The sequence below is a fragment of the Sceloporus undulatus genome, chromosome 4 (assembly GCF_019175285.1).
Source record: "Sceloporus undulatus isolate JIND9_A2432 ecotype Alabama chromosome 4, SceUnd_v1.1, whole genome shotgun sequence".
Classification (NCBI taxonomy): domain Eukaryota; kingdom Metazoa; phylum Chordata; class Lepidosauria; order Squamata; family Phrynosomatidae; genus Sceloporus; species Sceloporus undulatus.
Genome location: NC_056525.1, coordinates 64,381,016 through 64,400,419, shown reverse-complemented (window position 1 = coordinate 64,400,419; position 19,404 = coordinate 64,381,016). Strand labels below are relative to the sequence as shown.

The 19,404-nt window shown below is 39.4% G+C and overlaps 1 protein-coding gene across 8 annotated transcripts in view; it reads left to right on the top strand.

Moving 5' to 3' along the window:
• Positions 1–19,404, top strand: part of ANKS1A (ankyrin repeat and sterile alpha motif domain containing 1A) — a 193,172-nt gene that overhangs the window by 166,549 nt on the left and 7,219 nt on the right. For all 8 annotated transcript variants that reach the window (XR_006103693.1, XM_042465251.1, XM_042465253.1 and 5 more), the window contains 8 exons: positions 7,363–7,461; positions 8,972–9,121; positions 9,236–9,343; positions 12,738–12,902; positions 15,589–15,714; positions 17,437–17,508; positions 17,856–17,942; positions 18,893–19,030. Coding sequence is in view for 7 of the 8 variants with exons in the window: in XM_042465251.1 (XP_042321185.1) it covers positions 7,363–7,461; positions 8,972–9,121; positions 9,236–9,343; positions 12,738–12,902; positions 15,589–15,714; positions 17,437–17,508; positions 17,856–17,942; positions 18,893–19,030 (945 nt within the window). In the remaining variant the exon portion in view is untranslated. The remainder of the gene's footprint in view (positions 1–7,362; positions 7,462–8,971; positions 9,122–9,235; positions 9,344–12,737; positions 12,903–15,588; positions 15,715–17,436; positions 17,509–17,855; positions 17,943–18,892; positions 19,031–19,404) is intronic.

Below are 19,404 nucleotides of genomic sequence, written 5' to 3'. Positions count from 1 at the left end.
CAAGCGGCGGGCAAGGGGGGCAAGGAGGAACAAGCGGGGCAAGTGGCAGGCAAGGGGAGCAAGGAGGAGCAAGCGGCAGGCAAGGGGGCAAGGGGGACAAGGAGGAGCAAGCGGGGGGCAAGGAGGAGCAAGCGGGGCAATTGTTTATAGAAGCCTCAGAAACATGCATTTATATTAACAGTTATTAAAAAATTAGCAGATTTTTTGCGTGTCCTCCATTTTAAATTTTTGTCCTACAGTTGTCCCGGTTTATTTATTTATTTGATTTTTTTAAAAAATATATTTAATTATTTTGGGGGCTCCCCCCCCCCCCCCCCCCCCCGAGTTGTCTGAGGGTTTCAGGCCTGGTTATGGGACTGAGACAGTTTTGATAACCTTGGTGAATGACCAAAGTCAGGAGCTAGATAGGGAGAGTGTCCCCTGTTGGTTCTGCTAGACCTCTTGCTGGCTTTCAATACCATTGACTATGGTATCCTTCTTGGTTACCTTGCTGGGATGGGACTTAGGGCCACTGTTTTACAGTGGTTTCGTAGAAGAAGGAAGGCTATATTGCTGGTTATCACATCACATCTGCCTGGCTGCATCAGTGAATGAGGTAATACAACAAAGCCTGCAACTAGGGTTGCCATCCCTGGGGACCTCCAAAACGGGGGAAATGTAGGACAAGGTTTAAAAATGTAGGACTTTTTGTGTTTTGTTTCCTGGCCAGGAAATTTTTAAAAAAAGGTCCTACATTTTTAAACCTTGTCCAAGGCCTCGCTGGGGCCTGGGAGACAGAGGCCTTGGAGGACTCCACGATCGCGGAGCCCCAGCCAGGGCCTGGCTGGGGCTTGGCAGGCAGCGTCCTCCAAGCCCCAGCCAGGCCTGGGAGGACTCCGCAATCGAGGAGCCCCATCCAGGGCCTCGCGGGGGGGAATCCTGGGGGAATCCCCCGCCTCCCCGCACGCCCGCGCCACCTTCCCCCGCCTCCTCTCCCCCTCCCTGCGTGGAGGAGATGCTGCCTCCTTCCACCTTTGCCTCCTCCGTGCGGCCTGGGGGAGAGGGGGTGGAGGAGGAGGGTGGCGCGGGCGCGCGGGGAGGCACCGCCTCCAGCTTTGCCTCCTGCGCCCCAGGCAGGCCTCGCTGCCCTCCTCTTCCTCCCCGCCTCCCCGAGGTGGAGGAGGAGGGCAGCGAGGCCTGCCAGGGGCGCAGCAACCCAGGCTGCAACCGGGGGGCTCCCAGTTTTGGGGCTGCACCCGTGCCGGGAGGGGCCCCGGGCCCCCAAAATCGGGAAGTTCCCGGTTGCAGCCGGGTTATGGCAAGCCTACCTGCAACAGTATTTGATATCTGAACATCCTTATTTTTCTTTATCTCCTTTCCTTTCTCCCTGTGTTTTATTCCTTTTGTATTGTAAGCAGCTGTTTATATCTGTAAGCAGACTGGAGTAATTTTAAAGAAGAACATAACACAAATGTGTATTCATTATAGGTATTCACATGTACTCATTATATGTACTAGCCAGAAGGTGCTTGAGACATTTGCATTTTTAAAATGTTAATACTGAGTATATAAACTGGTTCATATCAAAGAATTCAGAGCCATGTAAACCAGATTAGAAGAAATAAATACCGTAAAAACAAATCAATAAATCATTGACTGGATTTTATTAGGTAGGGAATTGTTGTGTGCCTTCAAGTTATTTCTGACCTATGGTGACCCTAAGGAGTGACCTATCACTGGGTTTTATTGGCAAGATTTGTTGAGATGGGGTTTGTTTTTGCCTTCCTCTGAGCCTGGGAGAGTGTGACTTGCACATGGTCACCTAGTGGGTCTCCAGGGCTGAGCAGGGATTTGAATTCTGATCTCCATAGTCATAGTCCTAAGCTCAAATCACTATACCGTTCTGGCTCAGTTATGGAATGTTTGTTTGGAAATAAAGATGTGTCCAAAAAACTGACCAAAAACAGAGAAGGGTAGGCACATTCCTATGCTCAAATGAAAAGGATGGGAGCCAATATGGTAAATACCCTATTCCATAGCTTTCCAATCACAGATCCACAAGTAAGCAACAGGCGTGTTTTCTCAGATCTCAATAATACATAGACTGGTAGGGGAGAAAACATATCCTCAGAAGTCCTGGTCTTAAATTGTTTCAGGCAGTGGTTCTTAACCTTTTCTTTACCACAGACCCCTCCTTAAATATCTTTTCTTGCCATGGGCCATGAAGATTTAACTCAAGATTTAAAACCCTGAAAGTGTATCAAATATGTCCCATCTGCAAAGAAATGGTGTGCTAGCTGCACTTTGCAAGACTCTTGGCATAGTATAATATTTATAAGCCCTCAGCTGTGAGAGGCGTTGAGAGGAGCGAGCAGAGAGACTCACCTTTTATTTGCGCCACTTAAGACTCTGACAGATTATGCTGTGGTGCTGGTGGAATGACCACACAAGATTGAAAAGGAGGGCAGAGTTCTGCCAGCAAGCAAGAGCCTCAGCTTGGCTGTATGACTGGTTTCTCCATTCTCTTTCCCCAAAGGCTCATGGCCAACCTCCCCAAAAGTGTTGGAGTATTCCACACATTGTGTTGTGTTCCCCCCACCCATTCTGCATTTCAAACAAGCTTCATTTATATACCGCTTCATACCGCCTAAGCAGTGTCTAAGTGGTTTACAACTATAAGCTAATTTGCCCCAACAATCTGGGTACTCACTTTAGCGATCTCGGAAGGATGGAAGCCTGAGTCAAACTTGAGCCCTTTTGCTGGTCTTGAACTCGCAACCTTGTGGTTTTGAGTGAGTGGCTGCAGTACAGGCATTTAACCACTGCGCCACCAGGGCTCCTTCCACAGTTAACTGCAGACTTGCAGTTTACCATTGGAAGAAAAGGCCTGTGACAGAGCTCATGGAACCCACATGAGGAAAGGGAAATGGCCAGTCACAGGGCAGGAGGCAGGGGGAGGCAAGTGATTCCTCTCAGTTTCCTTCCTTTTATCTTAGACTCTAAAAATGTGATGGACTTTTACAGTTAAAAGTTCAAATACTTAGAGCTTTTAACTGTAAAAGGTCATAATGTTTCTTCAAGTCTTCATGGACTCCCTGTGAGGACATTCTAGCCTCCCTGGCGATTTGTGGACCACAGGTTAAGAATCACTGGTTTAAGGCTTTGCAGACTAATACCAAAATCTTGAATTTTGCCCAGTGGCGAACAGGCACAAAGTGGCAAACAGGCAGTAAAGGTGTTACATAGTGATATGAGATCGCACCTGATAGCAGCAAGGCTGCCTTCTGCACTGTTTGGAATTTCTAGACCAAAGCAAATCAAACATAGACTTTAATCCAGTAATTCAGACTTCAGATATCACTGTGGTAACATATGTATGGACTTCTGACCACCAATCAGAAGGTGTTTTTTCCCCCCTAAGGGCTTCTTGCTGTTCCCCATTTTCAAAGCTGGAGAAGAGTATAAAGCTGCAATCAAAAGAATGATTCTTTACAAATATAAACCATCTTTTATGCTAAGAAATAAACGTTTTTCTATTTTTATGCATTTTATATAAATGTCATTATTTGCAAAATTTCTTTACCACTAGAAAGTTGATTCCCTCTGGTTTCTGTGGTTTTGCTGAATGTTTTGCAAACATTTCCAAGGATATCTTTTACAGCCTTAAGAACTAGAAAGTAGAAATTGCTTAAAAGTATAAAGGTGGGATTCTCAGAGTGCTAAATTCTGCATTCAAATTCTACATTTGCATAATATTTATGCAGAATAGTGGGACATGCAGAGGTTGTATTAAAATGCAAAAATGGACCCCAACATAAAAATGAAAGTAATTTGGGACGCTTCAAAAGCCGTGATCAGGGGCCATATAATGAAGAAAGGGGCAGAAAAGAAAAGAGAAAGGAAAAGGGAAATCACAAAGATTTCGGAAGAAATTCAGGAAAAGGAAAAAGAGTTAATGGAATCTGGAGGCAAAAGCAAAAATATTAAAAAAACAATTAACATTTTTAAAAAAGCAATTAGATAATAAAATGACCGAGGAATTAACGAAAAAGATGAAATTTCTAAAACAAAAGCATTTCGAGTTTGGAAATAAATGTGGCAGACACCTTGCAAGGAAAGTTAGAAAGAAACAGGAAAAACACATGATAGATGAAATTAAAGAAGAAGATAAAAGTTACACGGATTTGAAAGAGATAAAGAGAATTTTTCTAAAATATTATCAAACATTATATAAAAACCAACAAGAAGAAGTACAAAGAGAGATAAAGATACAGAGATACCTGGAAGATATAGATAAACCTAAACTAACGATTGAGATGAAAGAACAATTAAACAAGGAGATATCATTAACAGAGATAAAACAAGCAATTAGCAACATGAAAAATGGAAAATCACCTGGGCCGGATGGCTTCTCAGCTGGATACTATAAAACATTTTGCGAGGATTTATGTGAACCACTCCAAAAAACATTTAATGATATTAAAACGGCGGGGATTCCAGATACATGGAAGGAGGCTAATGTGGTAGTAATACCGAAAGAAGACAAAGATAAAACACACGTGCAAAATTATAGACCAATATCTTTGCTGAATAGTGACTACAAAATTTTTGCATTTATACTATCGGAAAGACTAAAAAAAATATTAAAAAATTGGATCCATCAAAATCAATGTGGCTTTCTTCCAAAGAGACACACAAAACAACATATGAGAACAATAATAAACTTAATTGAATATTATGAAAAAAATCCCGGAAAAGAGGCAGCCATTTTGTTTGCAGACGCGGAGAAAGCTTTTGATAACTTAAATTGGACATTTTTATTTGGGCTGATTGGAAAATTGGATTTGGGAGATAATATAACATCGTGGATAAAGCAAATATATAAGGATCAAAAAGCAAAATTAATAATAAATGGTACCAAAACAGAGGAATTTAAAATAGAGAAAGGAACGAGACAGGGGTGTCCGTTATCTCCGCTCCTCTTTATTATGTGTCTAGAGATCTTATGCCAGAAGATAAGAAAGGAGAGACAAATAAAAGGGACGTCGATAAAAGGATGTGAAACCAAGATTATGGCATACGCAGATGATATAGCATTAATAACGGAAGATCCGCTGAAGAACATTCCTAAAACCATTGAAATAATTGAGCAGTATGGACACTGGGCAGGCTTAAAATTAAATAAAAATAAATCAGCTTTGTTAACAATGAATATAAACGAGGGAAGAAAGAAGAGATTAAATGAGATAACAAAAATACAAATACAGAAAAGAATTAAATATCTGGGTATTGTAGTCACTAATCGAAATTCAGATTTATTTGAAAACAATTATAAGAAAATATGGCAAGAGATAAAAAAGAAACTGTTAAAATGGTCTAAATTGAAACTATCTTTGATGGGAAAAATTGCTTTAATAAAGATGAATATCTTACCTAAATTAATGTATTATTATCAAAATCTGCCAGTGATACTAAACGAGAAAGTCTTTAACCAATGGAAGAAGGATCTACAGAAATTTATCTGGTCGAAAAGGAAATCAAGAATAAAGTGGAAGATAATGGTGGACGCAAGGGAAAGAGGAGGCCTGTCACTCCCAGATTTAAGACTATATTTTCACGCAAATTGCTTGGAATGGATTATGAATTGGATTAAATTGGAAAACGAAAATTTATTAAATTTGGAAGGTTTCAACATTAGATATGGATGGCACGCATACCTATGGTATGGCAAATTAATACAAAATAAAGAATTCAACGACCACATACTAAGAAGAGCTTTATTAAGAATCTGGGCCAAATATAAAGGAAAAATTTACAGACATATGCCGTTATGGGCGTCACCACATGAAGCCTTCATGAAGAGAAGCAAATTAGTAGAAAGGGGATGGCTGATATATAAAGATTTGGTAGAAAATGTGAATGGAAAGATACAAATGAAAAGCAGGGAACAATTGATACAGGAGGGAATAGATTTGGGCTGGTTTACATATAGACAGCTTCTAGGGAGATTTAAAGATGATATGAAACAGTATGGAATAACAATGGAAAAAACAGAATTGGACAAGATAATAATGAATGAAGGCAAAGATAGTAACGGGATGATATCTAAGTTATACAAAGTTTGTTTAAAAATAGAGGTTGAAGAGGAAACTATCAAACCCAGTATGGTGGAATGGGCAAAAAATATTGGTAGAAACATTAGCTTAGAAGAATGGGAAAGAGCATGGGGCAAAGATTTAGAATTCACGGTCTGTGTTGATATTCGAGAGAACTACATAAAGATGTTACACAGATGGTACCTCCCCCCGGTCAGAATTGCCAAAATGTATAAAACCAGAGAGACAGACTGTTGGAGGTGTGGAAAGCAACGGGGAACTTTTTATCATATGTGGTGGTCTTGCCCGGTTATACAAAAATTTTGGAGAGCAGTACATAATTGTATTAAAAGTATGTATAAGGTAAATGTGAAATTACTTCCAGAAACGTATTTGTTAAACATTGTCACCGATACTGAGGTTAGAAAATATTTGAAACCTGTACTCTATTTAATCACAACTGCAAGAATAGTAATTGCAAGAAATTGGAAAAACCAGGGAGAAATAGATGTAGAGGAATGGTTGATAAAAGCACTGGATGTGGTAGAGATGGACATGATCACCATACGGTTAAAAGACATTGTTAAATACGAGGAAAATTACGAAGATATATGGATACCTCTATCTAAATTTTGCAAGAAACGTTGGTTATGACTTAGAGTCTGATAAGGGTATAGCTGGAGGCTAAGATATGGCAAGACAGGAAGAGCGGTAGTCTCCCCCGAGATCAAAGAAAAGAAAATCCGGTACTCCCTAGATGTACTTGATATAACAGATATAAACAAGAGGAAGAAATGAGCTGTGGATACCATAGTACCTACTAGATAAACAGTAATGGAAAAGGGGAAATTTAATGAATGGTGCGGTAAGGAAAGCTGATTTAGATCGAGGAATGAAATAAGAAATTCATAGCTGTATAGATATAGTAGGAAGAACTTTAAAGCTGATTGAAGGGATCTGAAACCGGAAGACTCTCTTTATTTGTATGGTTTGATGTGTTGTTTTGTCGGTTTATAATCATTTATTTATTTTTGTTTGTTTGTTTTCTTTTTTTCTTTTTTTTACAAGCTTATGAATGTGATGTTTTATTCATGACACCTTTTTTCCCCTCTTTTTTCTTTTATGTTATGTGTTTAGTTAAAATGAATGTATATATATGTATGTAAAGAGTATTTTTAAATAAAAAAAAAATAAAATAAAATAAAATAAAATAAAATGCAAAAATGCTGTGCCTTATTTCTTTGCTACTGCTAAGCCTCCTTTCCATGTCTGTCTCATCTTCCTGCAGGGCTGTAATGTCATGGAAGATCAGGACCTTCGGGAGATTGGGATTAGTGACCCACAGCATCGCAGAAAACTTCTACAGGCTGCACGTTCCCTGCCTAAGGTTAAAATAATGCATAGATTCACATGCAAACTCATTTAAAGCACTGTTAGAATATGCTGGACTTGATCATTGTGAATTGACAGACCATTTTACAAAAGCAGATTATGTTTTGGAAGAGGAATAAGAGCATGTTCTATTTTTCATTGAACATTTGAACCAGACAGATCTTGAACAGTGATCGGTTAATCAGAGCAACATAAGCTCTTGTTGCTTCTCAAGAAATGACACATTTGTAAATGAGAAGATAACCACCGGAGCAAACCCAAAACATTGTGAAGAATTGTGCTCTGGCTAGTTTGTCACATGATGAAATCGTTATTGCATCATTAATTAGATTAAAAGCCGAAGTCCTAAAGTATTGATAAGTCACAAAACAGGCTTTTCCCCTATTTGTGTTCCAAGTGGAGGCCTCAGTCCCACAGGGTTGCCAGTCCAAACATAAAATGCGCCAATACAGCCTTATGTGATTCTATTACTGGAAATATAGGGTGTTTCAAAATGTTATGACTGTACGTTGTACTGAATGGAACATTAAGGTTTTATTTGAGCAAAATGACTCCTCCTAGAATAGAAATTTTAGTATTCCATTCCATAACTGTTTCAAATAGATCCATGCAGTAAGCCAGGAAAACTGGTTTGCTTACTTACTATTGCTTGCTGATTGAAAAGCAAAGCATTAGAAACTAATGTTCCTGATTCGTGGCCATTACAGAAAGCCGGTACATTCATACCTAAGCAAGTTCCACTTGCAAAGGTTATTGGGATCTGTTGCTATCTTGACAAGTTTATCTTTTGTCTCTTGGGTGGGAACTTTTTTCTCTTGAGGACTATATTCCCTTAGAGGTAATTTGTTGGGTTTATGTAAATGATGGACTGTGTTGAAGCCTGACAATGAGCAGAGCCAAAGGTAGGCAGTACCTCCATCTCTAATAAACCCTTTTTCTTTTCCACAACTCCTCCCCATTCATGGGGCATGGGAAGAGACAGAATTCAAATGCAATAGCTAGCAAAAAGTCATATGAAATTAGGCTGAAAGCTAGGATCACCAATTTCTTCCATTTTTGATATGGTCTCAACTCACTTTGACCTCATCATAAAAGGAACTGTGAAGCAAAGAAAACATTGCAAGTAATTGAAATGTAACAGGCTGTTTTCATTAAGAAGTGATTTGTAACAAAATTTGGGGATATTTTGGAACAGAGATTAAATGTTTGGGAAGCTGTTCAACACTTTAGCTGCTTTCTGTTCCAAATTCCCACACACACATACCTTTTTTCCCTGGGAGAGAAAAGAGGTACTGGTATCTGTTTCATGAGCTCCAGTAGCTCAGTTATACTTAATGGACATAGTACTATCTCATAGAAAATTATGTAGTGTTTTAGACTGTCTTGGATAGTAAGTGTCGCCAAATTCAGTTTTGAGTTATATGACATAACAATATTCCTCTGTTTGTTAAAATCCAAAGAGTCTCACAGAGTGCTAATAGTTTTCTTTCTTGCATTGTCTGTAGGTGAAATCCTTGGGCTGTGATGGAACTCAGCCTTCTGTTCCTGCCTGGCTGGACTCCTTGGGGCTACAGGACTACATACAATCATTTCTATCAAGTGGCTACAGCTCTATAGACTCAGTGAAAAACCTCTGGGAATTAGAACTAGTAAATGTAAGTTACCAAACTCCAAATAGAATCAACATTGCAGGACTGTTCATATTGACAAGCCACAACATAGGAATATTTTGTGAGGGTTTTGAAAAACAACTTTCTCCTTTTCTTCAGGTGCTTAAGGTAAATCTTCTTGGGCATCGCAAACGTATAATAGCCTCTCTGGCAGACAGACCATATGAGGAACCCCCACAGAAACCCCCACGGTTTTCTCAGCTAAGAGTGAGTCACTTTTTATATTTCAGATTTCCTGCTCAATTTTTTAAAAGAACACTTGGTGTCTGATTATGTCTAACATCCATGGTTTTTATTATCCTTTCAAACCTCCTTTCACTAACTAGGGAAACTTAACTTCTGTTGGGGGAGATTAAACACACACCTTTGGATTTTAGCAATGGTTGGATTGTGTTTACTATGATCTCAGGTGCTTCAGAACAGGGGCTGTGGGGCTTCAATCATAGACTGGAAGTACAGTATTCATACTTATATCTCAAATAAACAGTCTTTTCCTTTAAAATGATCTCTGAGAAAATCCTAATTTGTAAGGCTTGCTATATATTGATGGAGGATGAGGGGAAATGGCCAAATAAAAGAACAGCTGAACCAGCATATTCCCCAAAACATTTTTCCTGCTGTTCTCATGCTGAGACTAAAAGAGCAGCCTTTTTAAAAGCACTGGAAATATTTAAATTGTTTCTAAAATGTTTCTTTCCCTGAGTAAAAGCTTTTATCCCAAAAGGTGTTGGGAATACAAAATAAATGTATTTGTCTTCCTCTGTCTTGGTTCAAATATTATAGCTGTTATGTTGATCCTTTCTGGTGGAATGGATAAATCCCTGTTTAATCTGTGGCTCATGTGAGCAGCTCCATTTCCCACCGTGTAAGAGTCATGGGACTAGTGTTTAGTCCAGTACTGACTATCAGCATTCCATTATTGACTATCAACTTTCTTTTTTTTTTATTGATAGTCCAGTTCTACAGCTCAGATGCATCCTTGGGATGTAATACACTAAACAAGGATATTTTCCCCCAAGGTGCATCTGAAGCACCAGAAAAAAAATAGATGTGCTTTACATAACTTATTTCATTCTCATTTCCCACTCTGCATCCCACCCCTACCCCCCAAAATCAACCCCAAACCAACCTTTCTTCCCTAGAAGGCAGGAGACAGAAGGTCAGAAATCCAGGATTTTCCATAGCTTAAATAATAGAGGCCTTGTATTTTTTAGAGATAATGTGTTTGCATACGCTATAAACTCTTGTATTTAGGATGATAGCTGGCACTTTGAGAAAGCTTACTGTTTTTGAATGAGTACAAGGACAGATGAACAAACCATAGTTCAACCTACACAATTACTGGCCAAAAATCCTGTATATACAATGGAATATTGGTACTGTATGTACTTCCATTTTGTAAAATAGTTTGTGACATTGCACATATATACTCAGCTGTCATTATTTTTCCTCTTCCAAGCGGAAGTCATAATGCCTTTAGATGTGTGCAAAAATGCCTTGTATCATCCATGATTACATGATACACAGTGGTGGTATGCACAGGTCCATTATATAATCACAGGATTTCTAATAAATGATTGTTAGGAAATCTTACACATTGGCACCATTGCAAACTGTTCAAAATATGAATAAGTCTAATCAAATGATAAGTTTTTAAAAGCCTAGCAATCTATAGCTAACTGTCAGTGCAACAGCACATTTGACAGGCAGCAGTGCCTGAGGCCTTGTTCATGCAAACACCAGATGAGGTGATAATACCTTACTATAGAATGGTCACCTAATCTAAGATATTCTTCTCATATACTAACCTAGACATCAGGGATATTTGTAAACAAACCCTCACCTGTTTTCATGAATAAAAAATTGACAGCAGAAGAGTACAGTAGAAGAGGCCAAATTTTATTTTTCCTGGCCTCCCTGGCATAGCTACTCAAGGGAATCACATCCTTTGAATCTTGTCACTTCAAGGGAAATATGGTTGTTTGGAACTCTTGAATCTGAGGCTTGTGATGCCACTGCTCATTATCATCCAAATCCATTGTTATAATGTCCAAGTGGCCAGCCATTTCCTATTAATGAATAATCAGAATGATTTTTGTGTCAAGGTGCATTGGGCTAGATACATGTGCAAACTCCTTTGGCTCCTAGTTGCCCTTGTAATTAGCTTTTGCCTTGGAAAGGAAATTATTCATTTGAATAAACACGGAAGACACTGAAAGATTTCTTTGTTAGCTTAATAGTGTTAATCAAATATCCTTTTGAAATGGAATACGTCTTTCTTATATATGTGTAATATGACATGTCAGCCATATCTGGCTATTAAGTTTAAGTTATAATCTCCCACACATAAAGCAAATACTGCCTATGCTCGACCCCCATTTAAATGAATGGGGCTCGTGCACGCGATGGCGGGCGTGCCCCCCTATTCATCCCTATGGGATGCACCACCCGTTCTCCCCGTGCGGCTTTCAGTGTATGCTGAAAGCCACATATGACGCAGGCGCCCTGTATTCAGAGTTAGAATTCATTATCATCCTTATCCCTTGTCATGACTGTCCCAAATGGCCAGCCATTTCCTGTCAGTGGATAACCAGAATGATTCTTGTATAGCACCAATTATCCCTTACTCCAATAATGGCAAAAGCAACTGAGCATCCACTACAGATAAGATCATAACTGTAGAGCAAGCGAGTTCAATTACTCCTTGTAATGGACATATTAGCTAATAATAATAATAATAATAATAATAATAATAAATGAAAGTTTGAAGCTGAGGTCTTGTTGGCCAGCATAACTCCGCTTGTATAGGTGGTGGCACCAAAAGAAGGAGGAGGATTAATATGGTAACAGGCACAGCCGCAAAGGCTTGCAAGAAGGAAGAAAACGTTTTGGCTTTCAGAAAAAAAAGCCTACAGAGCCATTTGTCCTTTCCTGTCACCACTTGTACCTCTGCAAAAATAGACTACACTATCTAGCATAAAGCACTACATAGTCTATATGTGACATGTCTGCAAATGTGTGTGTCATACAGTACATTATCATTATATTTTTCAATGGATATGTAGGCTGTAGCTGAAAATAACACAGGTCTGTTAGCATTGGCTTGAGACAACATTTTTTGTATGATAGGCCAAAGAGCATTGTCTCCTTACAGAAAGAATTCTATCTTTTCTTGTCTGTGGTGTTGTAGAAGTTCTTTCCTTCGTGACCTTAAAATGTAGTAGGTAGTTAGCTGGCTGTGCTTTTATTCAGACTCTCAGTGAATAATGTGTCATAGCGAGCTGTCACTCTTAATAGGACAGAGCCAAAGCGTGATTCATATTCTGTAGTAGACTTACATTAATATCTCAAATGCATTGTTAGATCAGTGTGTAGTGTACCATTGATGCAAATGCTAGACCTGTGCTTCAGAGAACATTTTTTCTCTAGTATTTTTCACTTCTGTCTGAAAGCAGTATTTTCAGGATGAAGGTTAATTAACAGTGAATGTCTTTTTTCTGACTGTGTTGGTGTTAATAGTCATATTATTATTAAAAACCTTTAATGAATCTTCACCTATCTGAAGATAAACAGATCATAATGCTTATCTTTCTGATTGCAGTGCCAGGATTTGATATCTCAAACATCCTCACCCCTGAGCCAAAGTGACTCTTACACAGGGAGGTCAGCAGATCTCCTGTTACCTTTGGGGGATGCTGGAAAGAAGAGACATGAGAGCAGTCATGATACTGCTTCTTACCCCAGAACAGAGAGACTCAAGGCACAGGTTAGAAAAGTCTACCTTTTTGAAATGTGTTATATTTTGCCTATTGTTAAGGTCTCTTCAGGTCACAATCCACAGTCACCAGGACCCCAGCTACTGCTGTGAAAGCCATTGCTGTTGAAAAAAACATGGTGGTCCAACCACCACCAAGAAATAAATTCATGCTGCTGAGAGCTATGTGGCATTGCTGGCTTATCTGCAGTGGCAAAGCTGAATGAATCCCCCCAGTTTGCTTCTAGTTCCCCTGCTCTCTGAGCCCGTAAGGCTTAAGACACACACACTCTCTCTCTATCACTCACACACACACACACACACACAATCGCATACACATGAACAGTCACCTTTCATATTACCACTTGCTCCTCTGAGAAGTGATTTTCTGGTTCTAGGAGAACACTCTAGGAGCTACACTCAGAGAGTAGGAACCATAGAGCCTCCTCTGAGTGGCTGCCAGATCATCAACTAAAAAATGATTTGTCAGTGACTGTCAGCAAGCACTAGGGCTAGTTGCTCTCTGATGGCATCTGACTGTTGCTGAAACCAAGAGAGAGATGCAGTTTTAAAAAGTAAAAGAACAACTTTTTGCATTCATGGTGGTGAAGTGGAGGGGTGGGTGCTGAGGGAATTAATTTTGAAAATTAATGTAATTAATTTATATTGGGTGAATAGAAACGAATATTAATTAACATTGTAAACATAGATTACCTACTTGGAAAGTGTGGAGGGATAAAAATTTGAAAGTACAGTTGGAATAAGTAAATTTAATAGGATTTTCTTGTAATAATTTTAGTTTAAATTGAATGACATAAATTAATTTTAGTGAAATTAAAATGGACATTTGGGGGCTTGTAGTCAAATTACACTTGAATTAATTATATTAATGTGTATATTCTTGTGCAATCCCTCCGCTGGTATTGCATGGAGCTCTTGGGGCCACAACAGTTGTGCACTTTAAGAGCTTCATCTATTACCCTGTAAGATGTTGCATGAGTGAAATGCTTTATTATGGTGGTAGGAAAGTAATCCTTATTGAAAAGGAGATAAATTTTATAAAAGCCATAAGCAGTTTCCCGAAGTGGAAAAAGACAGCAGTGAGCTATGGCTGCTGGCTCTGTGACTTCTTATGTAGAAGTAACAGCTGGAGTGCACTACTGTTTTCATAATAGGGAAAGCAGTGTCTAGCTCTGGATGTTCCTGGTCTTTGATACCACAAGAGCTTGGTGGGTGGGAGTGGGAATAGGCTAGGCTATGAGGCAATAGCCATCTTTTACCACTTTTTCTCACGTTGCGTGTATCGTCATATCTTTTATATGGTATAGTGCAGTGCTACTCAGAGTGGGGATCCGTGAGCAACTGGCTGTCTATCCTTGGCAAGTTTCCAGGAAAGAAACAGTTGCATCCAATGGCACACTGGGAAAAAATAACTGAAGATCTCTCATGTGAGATAGCCAGTGTAATGGAACTGGGTTTAGATGGCTGGAGGTAATTTTTGAGCAACAGTGCTGGGCAATATGAAATGGAGGGTGTACTTCCACCAGGGTTCAAGTCCCACTTGGCCATGTAAACCTCCTAGGTGACCTTGGGCAAGTCACACTATCTCAGCCCCATAGGAAGGCAAAGGCAAACCACCTCTGAACAAATCTTGTCAAGAAACCCTCATGATAGGTTCCTGAGGGTCAGCAATGACTTAAAGGCACAAAGCAACAACAAGAAAAAATGCTGAACTGCATAGACCTTTGGTTTGATTACTATGGCTCTTTTTAGTAGACAGTGTATACACAACAGGATAGTGTTATGTCCTGTGATTAAATAAGTCGAAAGAAGATTTTGTTATTTATTTAGAAATATTTATATACTGCTTAGGTCCAAAGCATTCAAACCAATAAAACATAATATATATTCAGTACATAATGCACAGTGAAGTACATGGTCCATGAAATAGATGTTAGCTTATACTAAATAGAGAAGTTTGATTTAAAGGTGTTTTTAACATGTATCTAGAATTAAGAATAGTTGGAGTATGCTGAATATCTAATGGAAAAGTATCTCACATATTAGCTGCCACACACAAAGTGCTCTGCTCCAAACAATTGCAGAGTGGACCTTAGACATTGTCAGGAGGAGCTCCTCACATGACCCACAGAGTGAATGAAGTATATAAAAGAGAAGACAGCTGTAACCACTGCCCAAACTTTTCAGAATTTTGTAAACAGACAACAAAACCTTAAATCTGGCCTGGCAGCAAACAGGCAGGCACTCCTGTTCTTTCAGCAGGAGTGTCATGTGCCAACTGAGGTCTGGTCAACTGATCATACTGTCCATTTTTTCTGTGTTACCAGTCTGGACAGCAGTGGCTAGGAGTTAGGCTTTTTTAGTTTCAAAACTTCGGCAGCTTGCCTCCCATGGTTGTTTTTGAAAAATCTGTAAAGTTTACATTTTCCCCTAGTCCTTTCAAGTGCCTGCATTGTCTTATATGTGCATTTTTTGCTAATATGTGAAACCAATAATTTATGTTTGAGAAGGAGAAAGTTTGGGTGCATGTAAACCACTTTTAACTTTGTGAAGCATTGTTTTAAAATATATAAAGAAATGTTTTGATAATGATGTTACGTAATATTCATCCTCAGCATATTCTTTAAACCCAACTAAGTGGCCTGATTCTGATTTAAACCGGGGCTTGTTTTTTCAGGAAGAACGCCGTGAATCCAAACTTACGCTCAGACCCCCAAGTCTGGCTGCTCCTTATGCTCCTGTCCAACATTGGCAGCACCAACCAGAAAAACTTATATTTGAGTCTTGTGGGTATGAAGCCAATGTAAGCATATTCTAGATCCTTTTACAAATTAATTACTCTTGTGAATAATCCTGGCTGCCCCTATAAAACAGGTGGGGAAAGTGTGGTCCATGGGCACATGCAGCCCCCATGGCCATTTTGTGTTCTTCAGGAACCCCCTCTCATTTTAATTCTAAATGACCTCTGGTGGGTTATGGGAGCATTTTTTGCCACATCTTCACCCCATGGGGCATTTTAAGTTCAAGAGAAGCCTTTTTAATAGGAAGACAACTTCTAGTCACTTCCTGTTGTTAAGAAAAGTCTTCTTCCAGGCCTAAAATGGGAAGGGAGGTCTCAAAAAGAGCAGAAATGACACCCAACACATATGTGTTTGGGCCCAAAAAATTGGATTTGGGGAGATAGAAGATGCAGTGGGCAGTCAGCTATCCGAGGTTTCCTTGGGGACTAATGTGGCCCCTTAGCCTTCCACAGATGCTGACTTCTACTGTGAAATATCCACTGACATTTGGATAACAGCTGTTTTAGTTATTGCTGTTTGCTTAGGGCAGAACTGGAAAAGTTATTTACAAAAATAGCCCGAGGATGACAGGCGTGGCCAACCGTCCAAGATGGCAGATGTGTTTTAGAGCAGCTCAGCACAGTCCTGGTGACTTTCAACATTTGTGGCATGTAAAATAAAGAAGTAATTGTGTGGTTAGGAGGCATCCTACTCAAGGCACCTCATGGATCAACCCATTTTGGACTTCTGCATGCCTGCAAAAGAAGCAAAAAGACAATCAGCTTCTGGAAGAGGCAGATACTGCACCAGGCCCTGGAAAAGCCATTCAAGAAGGAAAACAAAGGCAGCAACAAGGGCAACCCGTTCGATTATTTTGTTGTTGTTGATTTAATATTCTTCATGGAACTGAAATAAATAAAAGTTAAAAAGAAAAAATTCCCTGAAGATGTGGACAGGATCTTTGGAATGGTGGAAACCGCCATACATGTATTGGAGCCTTGCCCCTCCTTGCTCCTTAGTAGGGGACAGGCTGAATGGTTAAGGGGAGTGGGGAATGTCACACTGTAGCAAGGGAAGTTCTCATCCCACCCAAAATATGTTGTGGTGAGGACATTACTTAAAAAAATAATTTCTGAATTTTTCCATGCTCAAGAACTATAGGTCAAATGTTCCTCTTCTGTGCAAGATCTTAGAACATGTGGTAGTTTCCCAGCTCCAGAGATTCCTGGATGAAACAGATTATCTAGAACAGTGATTCCCAAACTTTGGTCCTCCAAGTATTTTGGACTTCATTTCCCAGAAGCTTCAAGCAGCTTGGTCAACAGTCAGGAATTTTGGGAGCTGAAGTTCAAAACATCTGGTTCTGCTGCACCTCTCAGTGTCTCGTGATCTCTGTGTTTTTGATTCCAAGAAAGCTATCTCAGTACTGAAGCCATATCTGTTGCCAGTAATGCACTAGATGAAGGCAAACAAATCAAAATGAAACCCAGACTTGATAGAGGTGGTCCTGGTCATTTTATTCATGCTTTAGTTGATTCTTTTTCTGAGTCACCTTAGGTCACACTCCAGAAAGGTGCCATATAAATGAAAGGAAAGAAATATAATTGGTTGCTTCCATGCAGAGTATTAATGAGAAGGCTAGAAAAGTAAAGGATTTTTTGAGGCAGATACAGTGATTCTGTCTTTGAAATAATGTATACAAACAGCTGTGTTAACATTTACTGCTGATTCTCTCCTCCGATCAGTATTTAGGATCCATGTTAATCAAAGATCTTCGAGGGACAGAATCAACACAGGATGCCTGTGCAAAAATGAGGGTAAGTGTGTACTTCATAGAACATAATACACTATGTCCATCTTTAAAAAAAAACCCCTTTATGTTCTGGAATTCCAGTTTTGACTCTTTGTCCAGGGCCCAGGCCATACTAACTAGAGCTAAACTGGAAAAACTTTCAAGTTTCTTAGTTTCACAATCTACCACTTTGAGCTAGTCAAGATCTTTAATAGATTTCTTTAAAACTGATATGCAGAATAGTTAATGGGGTATTAGTGAGACAAAAACATATGGTTGGAGGCTTCTGAAATCTTGTTGTTCATCCCCTGCAACCCATGAGAAGGAGAATCAATTTATGTCTTTTAATGAGTTTTCTTTCCTTTTGTGAAGAAATCCACGGAACATATGAAGAAGATCCCAACAATAATATTATCTATCACTTACAAAGGAGTAAAGTTCATAGATGCATCTAACAAGGTAAGAAAAATCAAGAACCGTGCCTGGAGAGCTGCTGCTAGTAAGTGTTAGGAATGGGAATACTCTGGCTCATGGGCTAGATTACGACTGAAGGATGGAAGTCTCAAACCTGCCAGAAACGTCTTTTTTTTTTATGTTTGATCAGTGATTGGGAATAATGTACAGTATAAGAGACCTATGTAAATTCCCAAAAGCTGTTTTATAGAACTAAGCTCTGATTTGCAGCCTGGTGGTGGTGTATGCTTGTGCTTTTCATTTGCTCAAAGTTGTCACAGTGGAGATTACGCTGAGGAAATAGGCATAGAACTGAGCTGTGCTTTATAGGCTTGCTGGGAAAACATCAAAATAGTTAAAAATTACATCTGTTCCCACACATTTTACTTTATCTGTGTTCCACACCAATAGCCTTACCTGCCACTGGAATGCAATTATAACAACTTCTTAAGACTTTTCCCATATTAGAATGTGGACCGTGGCCTGAAAAAGGTAACCTGACCCTATTTCAAAAATTGGTGAGCTAGGTGAACCTGTAGAGTTGCTAATTTATAAGGCTGTTTTTTTTAAAAAATTCTGTTATGTTTTATCATGATGACTTTGTGCCATATTATTCTACAGCCTGCTTAAGACAGGCTGTCATCAAACAACTTGTGATGTTGGGCTGCAATTCTGATTAATCGAAATTGCCAATAATGAGCAGTGATGAGTTGCAGACCAGCAACATCTCCAGGGTCACAACTTGGCCACTCAGGTTTAAGAGAGTAATTACGATTTTGACAGGTGCCCAAACTGGGAAAACATATTAGAAGAATCTGAATTTACTTGATGGCAATCAGTGGTTTGTATCAATTTATACATTAATAAAATAAATCATTTTATTCTGAATATAATTTCTTTAAGGCAGCTTCACGGTATAATATCAAGCAAAACCACTGTTTGCTTATGTTTGGCAGAACGTTATTGCTGAACATGAAATCCGGAACATTTCCTGTGCTGCCCAGGACCCAGAAGATCTTTGTACATTTGCCTATATCACCAAGGACTTGCAGACTAGCCACCACTACTGTCATGTGTTCAGTACCATTGATGTGGTAAGAGATATGTAATAATAGAAGAGAATATGTTTTTCATAGCTTCAAGATAGACATGTGAAACACAACATGCTTGTTACAGGAACCCTAGGGGGTGTGTACCTGTAATTTACTTAGTTTGTAAATATATCCACCTCCTGCCTAAATACTCCAAAAGCACCAAATCCTGTCTGATCTTGGAAACTAAGCAGAGTCAACCCTGGTTAGTACTTGGATGGCAGACCACCAATGAATAGAATGTGCTGCAGACTTTATTTCAGAGGAAGAAACTAGCAAAACCACCTCTGAGAATTCTTGCCTAAGAAAACCTTATAAAAGTCATAGAGTTGACATGTGTCAAGTCCCCCCCCCCCCCCCCCCCCGCAAGTTTAAAA